Source organism: Pungitius pungitius, chromosome 10 (assembly GCF_949316345.1).
Source record: "Pungitius pungitius chromosome 10, fPunPun2.1, whole genome shotgun sequence".
Taxonomy (NCBI): Eukaryota; Metazoa; Chordata; class Actinopteri; order Perciformes; family Gasterosteidae; genus Pungitius; species Pungitius pungitius.
In genome coordinates this window covers 1015487-1033830 of record NC_084909.1, presented here as the reverse complement: position 1 = coordinate 1033830, position 18344 = coordinate 1015487, and the positions used below count along the sequence as shown (strand labels likewise).

General features: G+C 45.9%; 2 protein-coding genes across 4 annotated transcripts; one reads left to right on the top strand and one right to left on the bottom strand.

Annotated features, from left to right (window-relative positions):
- Nucleotides 1–1368: 1368 nt before the first annotated feature.
- On the top strand, nt 1369–6260 carry fev (FEV transcription factor, ETS family member). 3 transcript variants are annotated; one of them, XM_062565217.1, is made up of 4 exons: nt 1369–1618; nt 1800–1874; nt 3631–3702; nt 4654–6260. In XM_062565217.1, the coding sequence occupies exons 1-4, from the start codon at nt 1573–1575 to the stop codon at nt 5193–5195; spliced, it is 735 nt and encodes a 244-aa protein (XP_062421201.1). In that variant the 5' UTR covers nt 1369–1572; the 3' UTR covers nt 5196–6260. The 3 variants fall into 3 exon arrangements, with proteins under 3 accessions (XP_062421201.1, XP_037344865.1, XP_037344863.2); XM_037488968.2 differs by having other exon boundaries at nt 1800–2930; XM_037488966.2 differs by having other exon boundaries at nt 1369–1874.
- Nucleotides 6261–11660: 5400 nt separating this feature from the next.
- On the bottom strand, nt 11661–14607 carry LOC119228957 (cyclin-dependent kinase 5 activator 1-like). Its single transcript, XM_037488965.2, has one exon. The coding sequence runs from the start codon at nt 14271–14273 to the stop codon at nt 13395–13397; it is 879 nt and encodes a 292-aa protein (XP_037344862.1). The 5' UTR covers nt 14274–14607; the 3' UTR covers nt 11661–13394.
- Nucleotides 14608–18344: the final 3737 nt, after the last annotated feature.

Here is an 18344-nt window from a genome sequence, read left to right as displayed (position 1 = left end):
GTTACAATCCCTAATTAAGCAGTTATGGGAGGGACGATCAGAAAAAGTAGCGATAATCTGCTGTGCCAACATCCTCCTGCGATAGCCAGCCCAGCACTGAACAAACAAATGTACAATTGTGTTCTCACATGAATCGTCTTCGGGGGAAAAATAGACTGAAATCACATTCAAGTTCTGCTGATCTTGTTCTTTTTACTGGATACAACAAAAGTACCGTGTAGCAGACGCACAATAGAACTGCAGTGAGTAAGTGAGTGAAGTCTTCAGTCACTGCTGTAAAGACACGTTTAGAGTTTGAATATCAAATGAGGGCTTTCCCCTCCGGACCAGGAGGAGAAAGGCAAATAAATACACTCTACTTCCAGTCCTGATGAATCCATCATGTGCAAAACATCAGCCTTCCGTGAGTTACGTTATCCTAGTTTTTAGTTGTGAAAACTGCAGCATGTGTGATGATTTCTAAACTCCAACTACTGAAAGGCCTTCTGTATCATGTGAACACCACGAGAGACCATCAAGAAGAGGAAAACCCGGAAGCACATGTTTTGATGATTTACCCCACCAACAGTTCCTTTGCACACACCCAACTATTAAAAGTCCACTGGCTGAGCGTGTGTTTGCTCATTGTGGTGTTTATCTTCCAGTCACATCACGTCACAGGGATCCTGGTGTGTGTTTGCCTCCACACACACACACACACACACACACTGACGCCTCCCGTCGGTCCAGGACACGGGGGTTTGTGTCACACGCCCACGAGCATGCGGCGGCTTCTCCGTCCCACACCCAAAAAAAACAAACCAGGATCTTTTCATAAATGTGTAACCGTGCACACACGCACGCACACACCTTTCTCAAACATGCATTCCTCTGCAGACAGATTAAAGCTCCGGCGCGGCCTCAGCGGAGGAGTCGCACCCCGGGAGGTGCAGGAGGAGCTCCTCCGGGGCCCCGAGGTGAGTCCAGTCGGCGTCTTAGTGGGCTGAGGTGTGTTTGTAAGATGTACTTTCCGCTGACTTCTTCGATCATTTGACAAACATGTGAAACCTTTATCCATCAGCAGCAAGGAGTCAGTGCGATGCGATAACACAAAGGGCCTTTCTGATGTTTCTCAGTGGACTTGTCGCCTTCTGCCGCCGCCTCACCTGGATCCGTACGGCCCGGCGTCCGAGGCTTGTTTTAAGTTGCCTGCGGCTCTTTACTCGGACACAGGCAGCTAAAGCAAGTCTGGGACGCCAGTGGCACAGAGACTGTGAGCCGAGGCCAACCGCCTCCGTGTGAAGAATGGAAAATCTCTCCATCTTCTCCACCAGGACGAAGCGACACGGGGGGGGTGGGGTAGGGGGGGGGGTATTGGCTAATTAATTCTGCTTTGATCGGCTGCACGAGATTTCCTCCTCTTTTGTCTGTGAGGAGAAAACCGAGATATCATACAGCTATGATTTTTAAACTAATGAGACACTCAAAGACCTTTTAAATCTGATGCATCTGTTTCTTTTTTTTTTCTTCCCTCAGAATCAGCAGCCGACGAATACACAAAATAACCTGTCATACAATACAGCCTGAGTATATATGTGTGTACTTTATGTGTGTTTGCATATGGGCGGAGCTCAGTCAGGTGAAATAATGTTATGAATGTTTTGCACACATTTTACTGTCAATTCAGTCACTACAAGGCCGTGTATTAGACGCATGTATTAAATTATTCAAAGTGTAAATGCATGAGTTATTCCGGTCAAAGTGTTGTTGACAGATTCCTCCTCTGCGTCTCTTTGAAACAACGACGTGTCGTGACACAGCTGCAGGGCTGCAGCAGCTGTTTGGACCGGACCGAACCAGATGCCAGATGACACAGAAGAACCCCTTTCAGTGTGGTACTTGTGCTTCTGTTTCAGTGTTTTTTTTAAATGGGTCTGTTGCGTTGTCGCTCTCATATAAGGACCAGACAAGCACAAACGCACAAACGTTCAAAGAATCCTCTCTTTGGTTTAAACACAGGAGCAGAGAGCTTTTTACAACAATAAAGCCGAACAAGGTCAAAGAGATTGTGTGTTAATTATGATTGACGGGCGATATAAATCAATGTCTAACAATCATGAAAAGGCTATGATCCCAGTTCCATGCGGTATAGGACTCAACTTTGCCGCCATTGGCCTCGACATCTTTGAAAATGGAAAAACCTGCTCAGTTACAAATAGCAGAGTTTTAATAAAAGGACTAATAATCACAAAGGGTGTTAATGCTGAGGTAATAGAGCCCAACACAGCTTCACACAGGCCGCTACCTGTGGAAAACACCAGGAGAACAATGACAATGTCACTGAGCATCAGGTTTTAAAGTTACAACCCCCGATTGAGGCTATATAACCTTAAACCCACAAACAGAAGGTCATGGGGGAGGAAATGTCCTTGCTTACTCATGTGCACTGAAGCGTCCCTTTCAAGGTAAATATTCTTCTCCCAACACAAAATAGGTCTTTGTTGTTTGCCCAGAGGTAAAGAGGCAGAAAAGTGAGGAGGATCTGAACTGGTTTCCATGTCAAACACTTCAATTCACCATAGAAACTCAGATCTTAACGCGGAAACTTTATTAAACTGTGATGGTGGATTGATAAGGGCCCAATTTCTATCAGCCTCTTTTTATTGTGGGCACCAGGCGGGCTGACAGAGGTAAATTGCTCTTTTAATTAAAGCAATGCAGCAGGGGAAATTGCTGTCTGAATATTGTCTCAGAGATGGGGGCCAGTGACAGTTGCCTGGAAACTTCAATCTGTCCACCCGCATTTATTCCAGATCCCAGTTATGAGATAAAGTTTAATAAAAATCTTTTCCTCCGCCACGAAACGAAATGAAATCCAACCCATTCTGAACCAGCGAACACAATGAGACAGGACGGCGGAGGAAGCCTCATGTTCAACATGTATCTCTCAGGTTCGTCATTTTGTCCCGTGGAAGGAAGGATGGAAGCGAGGCGCGAGGCGCGGTGCCGTTGGAGTCGCTCCGCGTGCCCGCGCGGCGCATTGTTCCGCTTTTGTGGTTTTTTTTTTAACGTGGAAGCCCGCGTTGCTCTTTTGTCGGAAATCGGAAATCCTTTTTCCTGGACGCGTTTCCTGGCTCGTGGGGAGAGGGAGACCGCGGAGACGACGCGAGTTTCGCCTTCGACTGCGACCGGTTGAGGAGCCGATCATGAGTTTTTAATCAATTGGACAGTTTGTAGAGATTGTGCCGTTTTTTAAAGTTTTTTTAAATTTGGTTTCGAATCCAACGCACCGGTCTGGTTGATTTTTTTTTTTTTTTTACCGCGGCTTATAACAGTTTTCTATAAGATGTCCTACTGAAAACAGGTTCATTAGGTCTATCGGATTGAATTCGCCCTTTTCAACCTTATTTTTCCTATTTTTTATTCTTTCTTGCGGATATTAAATAAATGTCTTCGAAATAGAAACAAGGAAGTTGTTCTCCTGACCCAGCAAAGCCAAATAAGAAAATAAGAGTATTTTGAACTGATTCCAAGAAAAACAACATCATAGACTATTCCAATGATAGATAAGAATTAGGCAGCGGGCCTCGGCGGGGGGGGGGGGGGGGCAGACTCCTCGTGGTGGTGACGATGTGTGTGTTTTGATTTCAGATCCAACAGATTCTCTGTTGAAGGAAAGCAAAGGAACATCTTGGGGTCCACTAAACACAGGAGTACAGAAAGGTAAGTAATCACTGACCGCCAGGACACCCAATAAATATACACGTTATCACAGTTATTTAATGTCATTTTTTTAAATTACATGATAGAAGCCAATACTGTAATATATAATATCTGCGATTATTTCTGATTAAATATTAACGGTGGATAAAAAAATGTAATTGCAGTTGTGTTCTAGTGTTATTAAAGAAAACTCTTGGTAACCCCCCCCCCCCCAAGGAATAATTTAGGAATCAATTACCAGATTAACATTAAAATGAATTTATTAGTTTGATTGCATTTTGTTTGAAGGGTCATTTAATTTATTCTGATCTAATTGATAGTCGGTAGTTTATCGGTCACAGATACTAATTTGACTTTATTCGTCTCACCCCCTCACAGGGTTACACACCCCAAAATAATGTCATCTGAAAATGTGTCTCATCTATCGTTAGGTTCATAACCGATATGTAAAAACGAATTACACTAAATATTACATTCAGATAGAAAAATAATTCAAACCCGGCGCTTTCTAAAAACATATGAAACATGTGAAGATGTAACATACATGTAGATTTTAGATTGATTTGTTACTATACAACCAATCAATAAATACAATGCACTTTAATGAAAACACGATATGCATTTAAATACAGGTTATCCAATGAAAGAAAGAGTTCTCCTCGGGATGCAATGCCATTTTATAAATGGAGTGCACGTTCAGTTCAAAGTGCATTGACGTGTTTTAAATGTTAGTCTTATATTATTTTTGCGTTTGCAAAAACACAGCGCGGTCTAAACAAATTAAAAAAACCCAGACTAAACCATTTATGTAGCATTTAAACAGGCGCGTTTCATGTCGTCCCAACCCAATGTGTTGTGTTTACTGATCCCTCTTGATAATAAAAGAACAAATCATTTTCATGCAATCATTGCCCCCCCCCTCCCCCCCCCCCCCCCCCCCCCCCCCCACAGGCAGCGGGCAGATCCAGCTGTGGCAGTTCCTGCTGGAGCTCCTCTCCGACAGCGCCAACATGTCGTGCATCGCCTGGGAGGGCACCAACGGCGAGTTCAAGCTCATCGACCCGGACGAGGTGGCGCGGCGCTGGGGGGAGCGCAAGAGCAAACCCAACATGAACTACGACAAGCTGAGCCGCGCGCTGCGCTACTACTACGACAAGAACATCATGACCAAGGTGCACGGCAAGCGCTACGCCTACAAGTTCGACTTCCACGGGCTGGCGCAGGTGTGCCAGCCGTCCACCACGGAGCAGGCCATCTACAAGTTCCAGGGGAACTTCTCCCCGATCCCCTTCGCCGGGATTTCCAAACTGAACCTGGTGGGTCCCGGGGTGGGGCCGCCGGGCTTCTCCTACTGGCCCGGCACCCCACCGTCGGCCCTGTATCACACCCACAACCTCCAGCCGCCGGGGCCCTTCGGCACCGTGTCCCCGTCCCACATCGGCTGCGTGAACAGCATCAACAGCCTGACCAGCATCAACGGCCACTACAACTGACTGTGGAGAAATGACCGACAAACACCGTAAAAACGGCAACGAACGAAGAGAGGCGACAGCGGCGAATGATGCATTCGTTTGGTTAGGATTTAACCCCCCCCCCCCCCCCCGAAATGTAACGACAGATTTAACAGCATTAATGTTAACGTGTAATTGCGAGAAGGCCTCAGACTTGTACATAAACAAACAAAATAGGATTTAGGCCTTTAGCCCCATTTAACCTTTAAACCAAGACATCGTGTCTCATTGAAATGACGCACGGCGCGTGGCACCCTCTTTAAACTCAACTCGGAAATAGCGAGAGCGTTTCTTTTCTCCTCGAAACGAACAATGTCGAAAATGATTCTAAATATAAGGTAATTAAATAGAGACTGTGTTTTTATACCCATGTGTTTTCCTCCTGTCCTTTGCTCGTTTTTACATACAGGTGGGTGTATTCGCTGCAACGTGTTTCTGGACGACTGGCGCCCCCTGGTGGTCGTAGAACGGCCTGATCGGGCGTTTGTGATTGTTTTTATTCCTTTTTCTGAGCCATCACCACCTGAAACATATACACCACTGCACTCACAGTTTACCTAAACGTCCTATTATAAGAAAGTAAAACTTGCAATAAAAATAAACCAGTGCAGAAACACAGTCGTCGTTTGTGTAAATAAACTCTTGAGACGAACGAGAGAAACTGACTTTGTGAAACCTGTAAATATTGTGTATGCTGTTGTAGAGGCAGGCTCAGGCTCTTGCTGCTTTTAAGTGATTTGGGATTGGATTACACTGCGTTCGTTCACACGGCTTCCTGCTGTAGGCAAAACCACCAAACCAATACAAAACCCATGAAATAAATAAAAGGTTTTAAATACATCTGTGCTCACAAACCACCTGCATTGTTCTGTGTGTCTCACGTGTTTCCACAAAATGTGTGTGCTCGTGCTTATTTGAATGTTAATAAATAAACTGAGGGTTTTTATGATGAAAAGTGGTTACACGGAAAGATTAGAATGAAAGTTGAAGCAAGCCGTCGATTTGTCAGCAGAGTCGGCCCACAATACTATAATACTCTTATTTTAATAAAACAACAAAATATGTATTCAACTGTACATTTGTAATTATATTTATAGCTTTACTCACACCTTAAATACCTATTTGGAATAAAACATAACCATCATTGCTCCATTATGGGCCAATGATTGTTATGTGAACAAAAACAACCACAAATTTCTGTTTGAAAATGTAATACAATTCAAAAATTGAAGAATTGAAGAATTTACAAGTATCATTAGTAGCCAACATTTTTTTTAAATCCAAAGATAACTTCTATTTCGCTGTGTATTTGGTTAGTAGTCATTACTTATTAGCTATACTTTCTTTAACGTGTATTTGCTGATGACGTCATGGTGTGATGACGCCACAGGTGTTTTAGCCACACGGGGGCGCCATAACTCTTCCAACGGCGGATCCTTTTTTTTAAATTTTATTTTTCACATAACTCGTTGAGAGCAGACTTGTTCTGAAGAAGCAAACAAAACACCAGATTAACCACCTACCGCACAGGGCGATTAACGTAAATCTCCTTTGAAGATTATCAAGCGATTCAATGCACAAAACATACAAGGTCACATGTACCGAAAAAAAGCAGTGCTCTGCCCATAATCCGTGTACACCACCAGAGAGCAGTGTCATCCTCCCCCTGACGAAGGGGCAGGGTTGAAACAAATAAAAAGGGCTCCTGCTTCATGTGGCGAGGCATCGTGTGTTTGCAGAGGCCACATTTAGCGCTGAACGTCCCGTTTTCTCCACGTGAAGAGCCCCCTGAAGGGGCCTCGATTGAAGGGACCACCATTAGTGCACCGCTTCACGTGTTACCCACCGGAAGGATCCCACGGGTGCATGGCATCAGTTCTTTTCTGACAGGAAGGGCACAGTAGAGGGCACGGGGTACCATGCCTTCTCAGTTTGAAGGGCATCCATTACGGCACCGCGTCCCTTTGGGTCCCCACTGAAAGGCCTGCAATTACGTTTCTTTTAATGCTGGATAAAACACTCCAGAGGGCTGTGATCCGATTGCACAGACCTGGATCATGTTTTCTACATTATTAGGAGGGCACCCATTAGTGTCCTAAATCAAGTGGTATCCACGTCAGATGCACTGTGCACTGCATCAAGCTTTGACGGATGACACCCCGGAGGTCCTGCATTGGGGGTTCTCCAGCAAAAGGGCAACCTGGAGATCTTTCACCTCTTCTTTCCCAAATAGAATGTACATTTTATATGCATTGCTCGATTTAAAGTCACTGATGTACAAACACACATCAGCAGTAGTATATTCCTCCGTTACAAGGGTTGGTGTGGCTCCTGGTGCAGGCTTGTGTGTGTGTGTGTGTGTTTGTGTGTGTGAAGGAAAGACTGAGCGAGCTACCCATTCACAACAACACCATCCGCATATGCGTCTTGCATATCAACAGGAAAGACTTTGGGTCGCTATTGACAACTGAATCCCCCTCTCTCTTACTGTGTGTGTGTGTGTGTGTGTGTGTGTGTGAGTGAGAGAGAGAAGACGGGCAGGCACAGTGAGCACCGCGGGGTGAAGCTCCAGGGGGAGAGACTCCAGGTATTCAGCCAGGAGTCGGGGCGGTAGAGAAGCGATGCAGGTGTTGTTCACCCAACAGGGATTGAGTCACTTCCACTGCACGTCGTAATTCTCACTGTCTTCCTGTGCCAACTCCGCCCCCCCCCCTGCCACTAATCTGCTGCGCCTTTTGTAGCTGCTCAGCACTTGTGCTTCTCTCTTCTTGCGTAACAGACCTGGTGGGTGTTTTTTTTTTGCTGCAATCCACAGGATTAACAGTGTGAATGCAGAGGACCGAGGAGCCGGGGAGAGAAAAGCATGATGAGGAGGAGGAGGAGGGGGATGATGAAAGGCAGAATATCTTCATTTTACTCTCACTTAGGTGGAAAAGGATACATCTGTGCACACATGTTTACCAAAAGAAGACGAGTGGCGATTTGACTCAAATCAGACATCGGCCCTGAGCCTTGGTCCATTGGATGTGATCCCTGTTCACATCTATTTGTTGTGTCTGGGGGCCGGCAGTGAGCCTCCAAGCTGTCCCTTTGGAGCCGATCTACCTTAAGCTCAAACAACCTTAAGCTTTGGTTGTGACCAATATTGCACAACACAAATGCCCTTTACATCACCGCAGGTCACGCTACACAGAATGCCATCTTGCAGCGGAAAGTTGAATTCCCGTGGCTGAACGTTAAGCCGGCCCCCAAACTAAAACATGAGTGAAAAAAAGGGGAATCTGGGATAACAACACTCACAGAGGGGAGATCGACTTCATTCTTCATTGCTCACTTCTATTTTTAAACTGCAAATAGTTGCTTGCTGCTGTTGTGCATGTTCTGTATGTTTTGTTTTCTGTTGTTTCCATTGTTACGGTTTCTCCCAGCAACCTTCTAAAAAAAAGGCCTACATGTACATTTGCTCAAGCTTACATTAAATGTTTTTTTGCTTTTTTTATGGAAGTAAGGCAGGCATCTGTCACACCAAAGGGCATCATCAGGGGACAAGGAGGAGGCAGTCAGTGGGATCTGTGTGGAGACGTGAGGTGTCGCAGCCAGTGAGTCATTCTTCCACCTGGGGAGAGCAGTAATGAGGGCTCTGCTACGTTAGAACAGCACACCTACGTGCTGTCGGAATAGAACTTGTGAGACAGAGGGGAGAACCAGAGAGGAGGGGGGGGGGGGGGGGGGGGTGAGAGACTCAAAGGGGGGAGCGGAGAGACGTGCGAGATGTAAAACAACTCAGGGGAGAAAAGATGTAGGCCCGGTGTCTCGTGCCCCGGTTACAGGGACAACAAGGTTTGAGTCAAAACAAAGCATTTCAGAGGAAAACCTCTTTGTGGTTTGGATCCTTGGGAGAGTGAACGAAAGTTAACCGGTGGACTTATGACAAACAGAGTGTTAGGATGACACGGACCCTCATACAAGCTGTTCAGCTTTACAACACGGGATATCCGGCTGTTTATATTTACGAGTTCCAGCCTTCCAAAAATACCTTCGGCTACAGAAAGCTATATTTTTTTTTTGTTGAAAAATCTCAAATACGGCAAAACTGCAGGACGTTAAAATAGGTACATGCTTGCTTTTGAAGTCTGGGATTGCAGCGTCTCTATAGTTTGGACCTTGACATGAAAATAAATGGATGAATAATCATGCAGAGTCGTGTGGTGGGAGGCGATTTATGAGGAGACAATAGCAATGCACACCGTGTAGGTGTGTGATGAGTGATGGAATTGTTGTGCCGCCCTGGACGTCGCAAAATATTGCATAACAACTTAAATGTCATACAAACACACGTCATATAGTTATGTAAAGATACACAGCATGTAGCATGACATATGACTCACAACACTGATCAATGGACTGAACTTTTCCAAGACACAGTAAAGTCACATGAATACTGGTAATAATTTAGTCATCAAAAACGAACAAAGTACCAATTCAAACCATTAGAAGCCAAGATTCAAAACACACGGCTCATTCTGAGGTCACAGAAACCCAAGGATCCTAATCAGTGATTAAACGTTGAGGAAAACCTCAATCAAAATGACCTTTGAGTACACAAATGTACTCGTACACCCTCAAGTGCTGCATTGCATTTGATGTCCTGGCAATAGGAGATAACGTTTAACATGCCTTATTGTTTGATATCATATTGCAACATTTAAAATGAACAACCAAAGATACAGAGGAGAAGACTCTCCTGCGGCATTATGTACAACCTCAGGCCTGCAGCCTCCAAGGAACAACCGGGTCATGATGTTTGGACGGAGGTGTGGGTCTGACGTCGATTGTGCGGGGGGGATCAACCGTCGCGTCGCTCTTCTCTTTTTCGTGACTCACGAGAAGAAGCAGAGAGGGAAAATCCAGAAGAGCGGGAAAAACACGGGGCGGCGCCCGAGGTTCACTGGCAGGTGCCTCGGAGGAGACGCGGTGGCCGGACGGCTCACCGGAACCGCGTGGGCGCCGTCTTCCACCCACTCACGGGCCCACGCGGCTCATCCCGTCCGTCCTCTCATTCACTCACCTACCCGTTACTATGGAGACGACTGCGGGAGGCAGGCTGGCAGACCGATGTGCAGGAGACATGGGTTGAATATTAATTACACGGAGAAGGCTCCCAGCTTTGCCCCCCGGGAGGCCGTTACATAACTGAGAAAACAATGATAAAACCTTTGCAGGAAAAAAACTCATTTGACCGCCATGACGCTTTCTCACGGGATCCTGTGGGTGAACGTTCTTGCTCTTTGGTTTGCATGCGGCAGAATGTTCGAATAACAGTGAGAATGCAAAACGAAACGTCACAATTAACACACAATCTGCAGTGGAAATCCATTCGTTAAATGAATCGTTGCTACGGCAGTTGTTACTCTGAATAGTTTTGATGTTACATTGTGGCTTCGACATCTGGTTCTGATTTCTTTCCTCTTTCTCCACCTTTCAGTGTTTTCCTCCTGTTCCATTTCTGACGGCCTTTCTTGATTTTTGCTCTGTAAATAGATGCTGTATGTCCTTGTGAAACATACACTGATAGAGGAGAGAGAGAGAGAGAGAGAGAGAGAGAGAGAGAGTCACAGACGGTTCTGAGACTGCAGCAGATTCTAACCAATCACATGTAGGAGCCTTCCATCCCACGTGTCTTATTCATAAAAAATCAGGAGAAAACCTGTATCAATTCAGCTCCATTCTGTCACACAGCGAATCATCAACGCATCAAAACAAGAAAGCTTCTGAAACAGCTTTTTGATTTAATGTAAAATGATGGTGTTGAGTCTATTTATTTGTATATCTAATGAGGTTGCGATTGATGATGTGCATCCTAGTGTGGGACGAGTTTTGATTAGAATAATTCATGCACATCCCTCTACTAACATATTTGACTTTCTATCTCCGCTGGGTCCTCGTGTTCCCATTTCAGCGCCGTGGCCTCATTCAGAACAACCAGGACGCACTGACACCAAAAATATCCTTCATGTGAGAGCGTTTACTTCACTATTCCAGTTACTTAAAAACTTGTCCCATTACATTACATTACATGTCATTTAGCTGACGCTTTTATCCAAAGCGACGTACAATAAGTCCCGTGCATAAAACCCCCCAAACATGTTACCTTTGTGTCAATATCAATAAATATAAATAACAACGCCTGGGTTTGAATCCCACAGAGACCTACGGCAGCGTCCCGGTGAGCATGTTCGCCGTGGACTTATTTCTGTTGCATAACGGCGTGTCAAGGGATTAGTGGGCGGAGCGAGTGGATAAGAGGATGTGCGACTTAATTACTACTTCAGCAAAGTGCAAGATTTGTGCAAACATGGGCCATAAGTCGTGCCTATATTGAAGCGACTTACATGAACATCGGGCTGAAGGATTACATTAACAAAACAATGAGTGACAGACAAGGGATGCGTTTGAATAGATTTTGGATTTATTTCATCATTGTCACCATAAACACTTACTCCATTGACCTTTTATCAACATATAGTGAATGCAAACTGTGGTGCAACCACAGACAACAGGCACATCTAAATACCACTTTCCATAATTGACACAAAAGAAAAGTGTGAGGAAAAAACCCACCTAGTTCACACACGCTCCTTGTAGAGCGAAACCTGTTGATGCTAACGGCAAAATGAACGGAGAAGACCTCAGTGCCTGACGGGGAGACACTGGAACACAACCCTCATGTTACACCACTGTGCAAAACATCAAATGTTTGTTCACGACTGTGCAAAAATAGCAGCATTATATCCAAGCAATGGACTCACAGCACAACATCACAATGATCACTCACAAGCATAATACTGAATAAATACTGTCGAGGTCGCCCTATAAGCTCAAAGAGTCACATCGCGCTCAGCTCATAGAACGCGGCGGCAATGACGTGTGCAAACGATGGGTCACTTAATAGCGAAGCGTTCACATTCAATATTTACATCGCGAGGAGACATCCTCCCTGAACTGACTGCGCTCGGGGTGATTTAAACCCAGCGGAACTCACGGAGCATTTACAGAGCAGGCCACGAACAACCAGTTGATCATTACGCTCTTGGACAGCCTCCTCTCAAAAAAAAAACAGGCAGATTCAAAACGAAATACACAGCACACCTAAAATGTGGAATATGTAAACCACAACGTTTCAGGCCAGGAGTAGTGGATAGTTGGCACGTGTGAGATTTTAAAACAATCTCTTACAATCTGTACATTCCATTTGGTCTCTAGTTAACGTTGGCCTCTGCGTCGTATTGAACAGCAACACACAACGGGTGGCTTGGGTTTGAGAATCTTGCTGTATGGGCCTTTTTTTTATCGTGCAGTTCATCACGTCCCAGACGGGAGACACGCGTCGACCCGCCGGGCCCATCGAATGTTACCTACAGAACTTATCCTAATTCAGTTGGAGGTGGCTTACAGGACAAATTGCTCGTTTTGATCACAGACGCTGGACTAAGTTACATTCTAATCAGGTATGAAGACACACACATCACCAGCAGACCTCTGATACCAATAGATGTCCATGGGGTTTTCTCCCCTTTATAGCAACAGGGTCATCTGCTGCGTGTTGAACAGCTTACCTAGCTGGTAGAGAATCTAAAAAAAGCACAATATGCAGTATATACCTGTACTTACAAGGCTTAGGCTTATGTGCTGAAGGTGTACCTGGTTTGCTCTGGTCCTCTTAAGCCACGCTGTGTTGTGGCGAGGCGCCTCGAATAGCAGGCAGAGCAGGACAAACGGCCGCACAGGTCAGCACCCCGGACAGCTCCACCTCTCTCACACACACACACACACACGTACACACCTAGGCTAATTATGGAATAAATGAAGGTGGGGGTTGAGCGTCACGTAGGACGTGATCCGTGCCACGAAAACGGGGACAAAAGACAAAAGAGGACAAAGGGACCATAGGCATGCATGTATATGAAGTCTCCTACGCGGCGGCCTATAAACGCCACTCCGGGGTCGTCTAACATCGTTGGAGGGAGAGAGGGGGGGGGGGGATTCATCCCAGACGCGACGAGCCTTCCACGTCGGCCTCTTACATTCAAAACCACAGTTGTGTGATTCTGCAAAACATTCATCTTTTTAAATAAAAAACCCACTGGTCTTGTGTGTGTGTGTTTTTTTCTTTCTTTTTGGTCAGCGGTCCAGGTTCGCCTCGCTCGTATCTCGTTGGTTTTTGAGGTCCTGGAAGACCTCGGTGAAAAAGTGCGGGTCCGCATTGAGCTGCAGCATTTTGGCACTCAGCCTGTTGACGATCCGTAGCGACGTCTCCCAGAAGACCTCCCGGTTCGCCTCCATCATGAACGGCTTGTACGGGTACGAGATCTCGTTGCCCATGTACGAGTAGGCGAGGTACAGGCAGGTCTGAAAGGTGCCCTGCAGCTCGGCCAGGCTGTCGATGCCGTCCGCTATCGTGTCCTCGCACAGCAGGTACACGAACACCAGGTTGGCCGGCGTGATGAAGCCTTGGTCCTGCCAGCCCTGGAGCAAAAGAGTCCGGTCGATGTTGCGGAACCAGACGATCACCTCCGCGCTGCTCAGCTCCTTCAGTTTAAAACACCTGCGGCACAAGAAGTCCCCCAAGCAGCGCAGCAGCTCCCCGGTGGACGCCTGTATAACTATCCGCCTGGGTGACACCAGAGACAGGCTGCTGGGCTGCTTCTGGACCGTGACGAGCCTCCCGTTCTGGACCGGGGCCTCTTTGCTCAGCGTGGGCACCGTGGGCACCGGCACCGGGATGGGCGCCTTGGGCTTCCTCTCCTCGGTCTGGTGCGTCTTCCTGCTGTTTTCGCTGTTGAGCTGAGCCACCTGGCCGCCGGACGGGAGGTCGCGCGCGGGCAGCGGGTTCGGGGTCACTTTCTTGGCACTCTTCTTGGCCGAATTGGACACCAGCTTCTTCCAGGAGAGGGAGACGAACATCGAGTGCCGCTTGAGGCTCTTGTCGTTTTTGGCGAGCTCGGCGTCCATGATGGACGCCTTCTTGGTCGCCGGGGATATGGAGAGGACGGTGCCCATGGCTGCGGGGGAGAGAGCGCGCGGTGGCGCGTGGACGCTGCGGCAGCTTCAACGGCGGTGAGAGGCGGCGGGTGAACAGTCACGACGACAGCGGGAGCTCCATGTACGCGTCGAGATGCGCCGTCGTGATGGCTCCCTGGGCGGCAGGGGACGAGCACGGCGCGAGAGAAAGAGGGAGAGAGAGAGGGGGAGAGAGGGAGAGCTTGTATCCCGACAGATGCTTGGTCAGCGTGTAGGGACGCTGCGACACAATCGTATCGCTGGTGCATAGGAAGCAGATTAGTGGCGTGAAGTCATGGGTTGGAGGGAACCCGCAAAGTGCTGCCCGGACTGACACCTCAGCCGGCCAATAAGAACAGAGGCAACAAGTGATCCAATCACGGGATCTGTTGCTTGTTTCGTTATAGGTTTCGATGGGTACATTTGCATCCAGATGGCTTTTGGAACCCGTGGCTCTTATTCAATACATACATGAATGCTTGGAATGCATGTGTCATCGCAAGGAAGTGTGAAGCAGTCACAGTTATTCTGACTGGTGCTATTCACTGATGGATTGTTCAACTGGGCAATGGACACAGGCCCAGGGCCCCATACAGCTTTAGGGGGGCTCTTGGTCATCATCTCCAAAAAAGTCCCTCAATGAGAAACATGGCATATAAGGAGGATAAGGTCTCCATTAAGAAATATGACTACAAACCCAACAAAGCACAAAGAGACAGAAAACAAAGACAAAGACATGAGGCAACTGCAACCCCCCTCCCCCCCCAAAGATTAAATTATTTAAAATGACAAAAAATAACAAGAGAGGTTAAACCAATGTTACGGCTGTGGATCTTGTGCCATGAGCACGTTGCGAAGGCTAAAATGAACATTTAGTAATCAAACTAGTCAGGAAACTACTTGAGAAGGACACTACATGGACTTTTATACAGTATTAAAGTTTAATGCAGTAAGTAATGCACATCTTATAAATATTAGTTGGTGGAACACATATCTGCCCTTTACTATATAGAAATAACGTTTTGGTCTGCCAGGGAATCACTGCAGGTTGGCAGCAGAAATGATTCTTTTTTAATCCTTTAGCAGCGCATCCATGTGTGTCCCAGGAGCCTCCAGGTGTGATCTTATTACCTTTAAGTTACATGAAAGCAGCCTGATCTTTCCATTAGAAACAGATACAAATAGCATTGAAAGTCTGTGGTGTCTTCAGAAGGGGCTTTGCTGTCTTTTAAAGATGAACAATACCGTATTTTTATCGGTTGTCATTGTCCTTAGTTGTTCCATATTGACAATCCGTACTGAGCAGAAACTACCTATACCTTTATTGGCTCATTTTTGCCAGCTATTACATCCTGAATGAATTTGCAGGATGTATTTTGTGGAAAGACAAACGAGAAATAGTTAAAAATCCTTTTTAATCTATTGATTTATATATAGATACATGGACACAAATCTTCCATTTTTTCCAATTATGGGCAGACTATCAAACCTTTTAGAAAGGGGTTAGGAAAACTAAAGAATCAAACTCAGCAGCTCAGCTCCCGTTACGATCATCATCATGATCATCATCATCATCGTCACTGTTACTTCATCAGACTTGGTTAGTAATAAAATCAAATCATCACCAACACCAGCTTTGCATAACATATCGATGATCAATCTCAATACAGGCCAGTCAGTCCTTATCTGCAGGGGCCTATAATCTGTCCGATGAAATCATCAACCCAAACCACCGGGACCAGATGAAAGACTAGTGAGCAATTTCAACTCTGTAAAATCAGATGAAAGACAACAACGTCCCCGAAAACCTTCAGCGCCTCCCATTTCACACAAAGTTCTTTGATCGTGCCAACGCTTGATCCGACACGGCATGAAACCGGCGGTGGACAAAAGAACCTCTTTCATCGCATATCAAACAAAACACAACAGGATGTTACAGATGAATAATTCCAACGTATTAGACACGACACACCGGGCTTTTTCCTGACTCGACCTCACTTTTTAGGCACAGAGGAGAAAAAGACCAGTCCCACGTTAATAAAGTGAGGGGGAGGGGGTTGAGTGAAGCTGCTTCCTGTGTGAAATCACTGTCACTCACAGTGTCGCGTTGCCATTGTTCCCGAAGCTGTCATGGCGAGTGTCTGCAGGGTCAGTGGGAGGTTACAGGGAAATTGTGGCGTGGTTTAAGTGAGGCGGAGAGCAGAGGGTGCAAACCGGAGGGCCTTTCTTCACTCAACCCAGAGGAAAAGAACATCAGGGAAGGCCATTGTTAGAGTGCAAACCATTGTGATATCACGTAGCTGGCTGGTAGATGATTAATGAACAGAAATTCTCTCAATCGATTCAGTCAAATCTAAGCCACATTATGCGGCAGGATGAGCAGAATAAAATGCGGATGCTCTTTATCAAAATTGCTGATCAAATGTGTCTTGTACGGCACCCAATAACCACCCTGAAGCTGCACACAGCCTCCCATCTGACTTTTGCAAGTTGTTTAAAAATCAACAGAGTTAAGAATTCATTTGACCCTGCGTTGCTGCCATCTTTCTGTGAACCTGATCGGTAGATATTCTGGGAATTGGGGGCACTTTTGATAAATAATGCACCATGAGAAAACTAAATCAGCTCTACATTCATACTGGGCCAAGATGCACAATAATAAGTGGGTGAAAGTCAGAACTGTAAATAGGGCAGATTGTCAGAGGAGAACGTGCAGATTGTGTGTACTTTCATCGATTTGTGCATGCTATTGGTTAGGTCATTATTTAGGAAGTTTAATTACATTAAGAACATTACTAATCGTACAGAAAGGTTGGCGGGGTAAATACACACCATATATCACATCACATACATCCCGCAACAACGGAAATAAGGACATTCAAAGAACAAAATGTTTTACCTCATTAAAAACAAAGGCCAGATGCGAGATGTATAGTTTTCTGTTCCAGATGTTCACTCAGATGAGTCATGGTGGAATCACTGGACCATCGCATGTGAAAATTAAGAACACAGAGTGCTATCAACACCTCTGAAAACTGTCAATTTAGTCAGCAACAACATGAACAACAGTCGGAGTGAACACCGACGGCACCTGCTGCCTATTTGTATGTCATCGTCATCTTTTTCTCTCTTAAATGCTGCACCGTGACTGTTTTTTTTTCTCCTACAATATTAACGGGTCTAATTTGGGCTGATTTATGTCCACTGCTGACAGGAAAAAAAAAATCAACTTAAAACATTTTAGCTGCTGTGTGCAAATTCTGTGTTATGCAAGAAGAACATTTAAAAGAACGTTTCTCCATTTCCTGTGGCACGTTTGCCTCCTGGTGGTGATTCTGTGAAACTGCAGCAGCTGCAACAAATTCTTCTTCATTACCATATTGCACATCTAAAGTATTTCAACTTCTGATCAGGACACATTGATCCTCAAAACAATGCGCCCTCTCGGACCATTGTTCGACATGCTGGTATTTGACTTTGAGTTCCACATTTCATCCTTTTGCTGCACAGTCGGAACACTTTCATACATTCATGTTGTTTGCCTTGACCTTTGTGACTATTGTCACCAAAGGGCTCGTTACATATTGTTAATTTAGGATACTTCCCTCATTGATTATACCAACTTGCTGTGTTTAATAAGTGGACCACTGGAGGGCACTCGCATCCAGCTGCAAATCATCCCAGGCTGAGTGGAAATGTTTATGACCGAAGGGCCTGCTGCCGGTGACGCTTCCTGTCGGCGGGCGTCCTCGCCCGCCTCATCCTAACATTTAATTAGTTCTGGTGAAAGCGTGGGATGACATATCAGCGGAGTGACTGGAGCGAGGAGGAGTGAAGATCTCTGAGACCTCTGACTAATATCGGCCTTAGTGACAGATTTCTCCCGTCTGCCAGGAGGACAGTGGGAGTGAACGGGGGACGAGGCATTGAAATTCTTTGTGTTTGATTGATGTTCACGTACAACATAAGCACACATATGCAAAGGGTAGAAATGAATGGTTATGTTTAATGGAGGAAAACTCAGATAAACTGATATGGAGCATTAGTTATGCTCCTTATCAGTTACGCGTA

Bases quoted from the DNA above. Each gene is read 5' to 3' on its own strand.
- LOC119228957 (XM_037488965.2), bottom strand. From the start codon at position 14,273: ATGGGCACCGTCCTCTCCATATCCCCGGCGACCAAGAAGGCGTCCATC.
- fev (XM_062565217.1), top strand. From the start codon at position 1,573: ATGTGTGTACTTTATGTGTGTTTGCATATGGGCGGAGCTCAGTCAG. The intron at 1,875-3,630 runs GTACTTGTGCTT...TTTTGATTTCAG, and splicing joins GAAGAACCCCTTTCAGTGTG to ATCCAACAGATTCTCTGTTG. The intron at 3,703-4,653 runs GTAAGTAATCAC...CCCCCCCCACAG, and splicing joins AAACACAGGAGTACAGAAAG to GCAGCGGGCAGATCCAGCTG.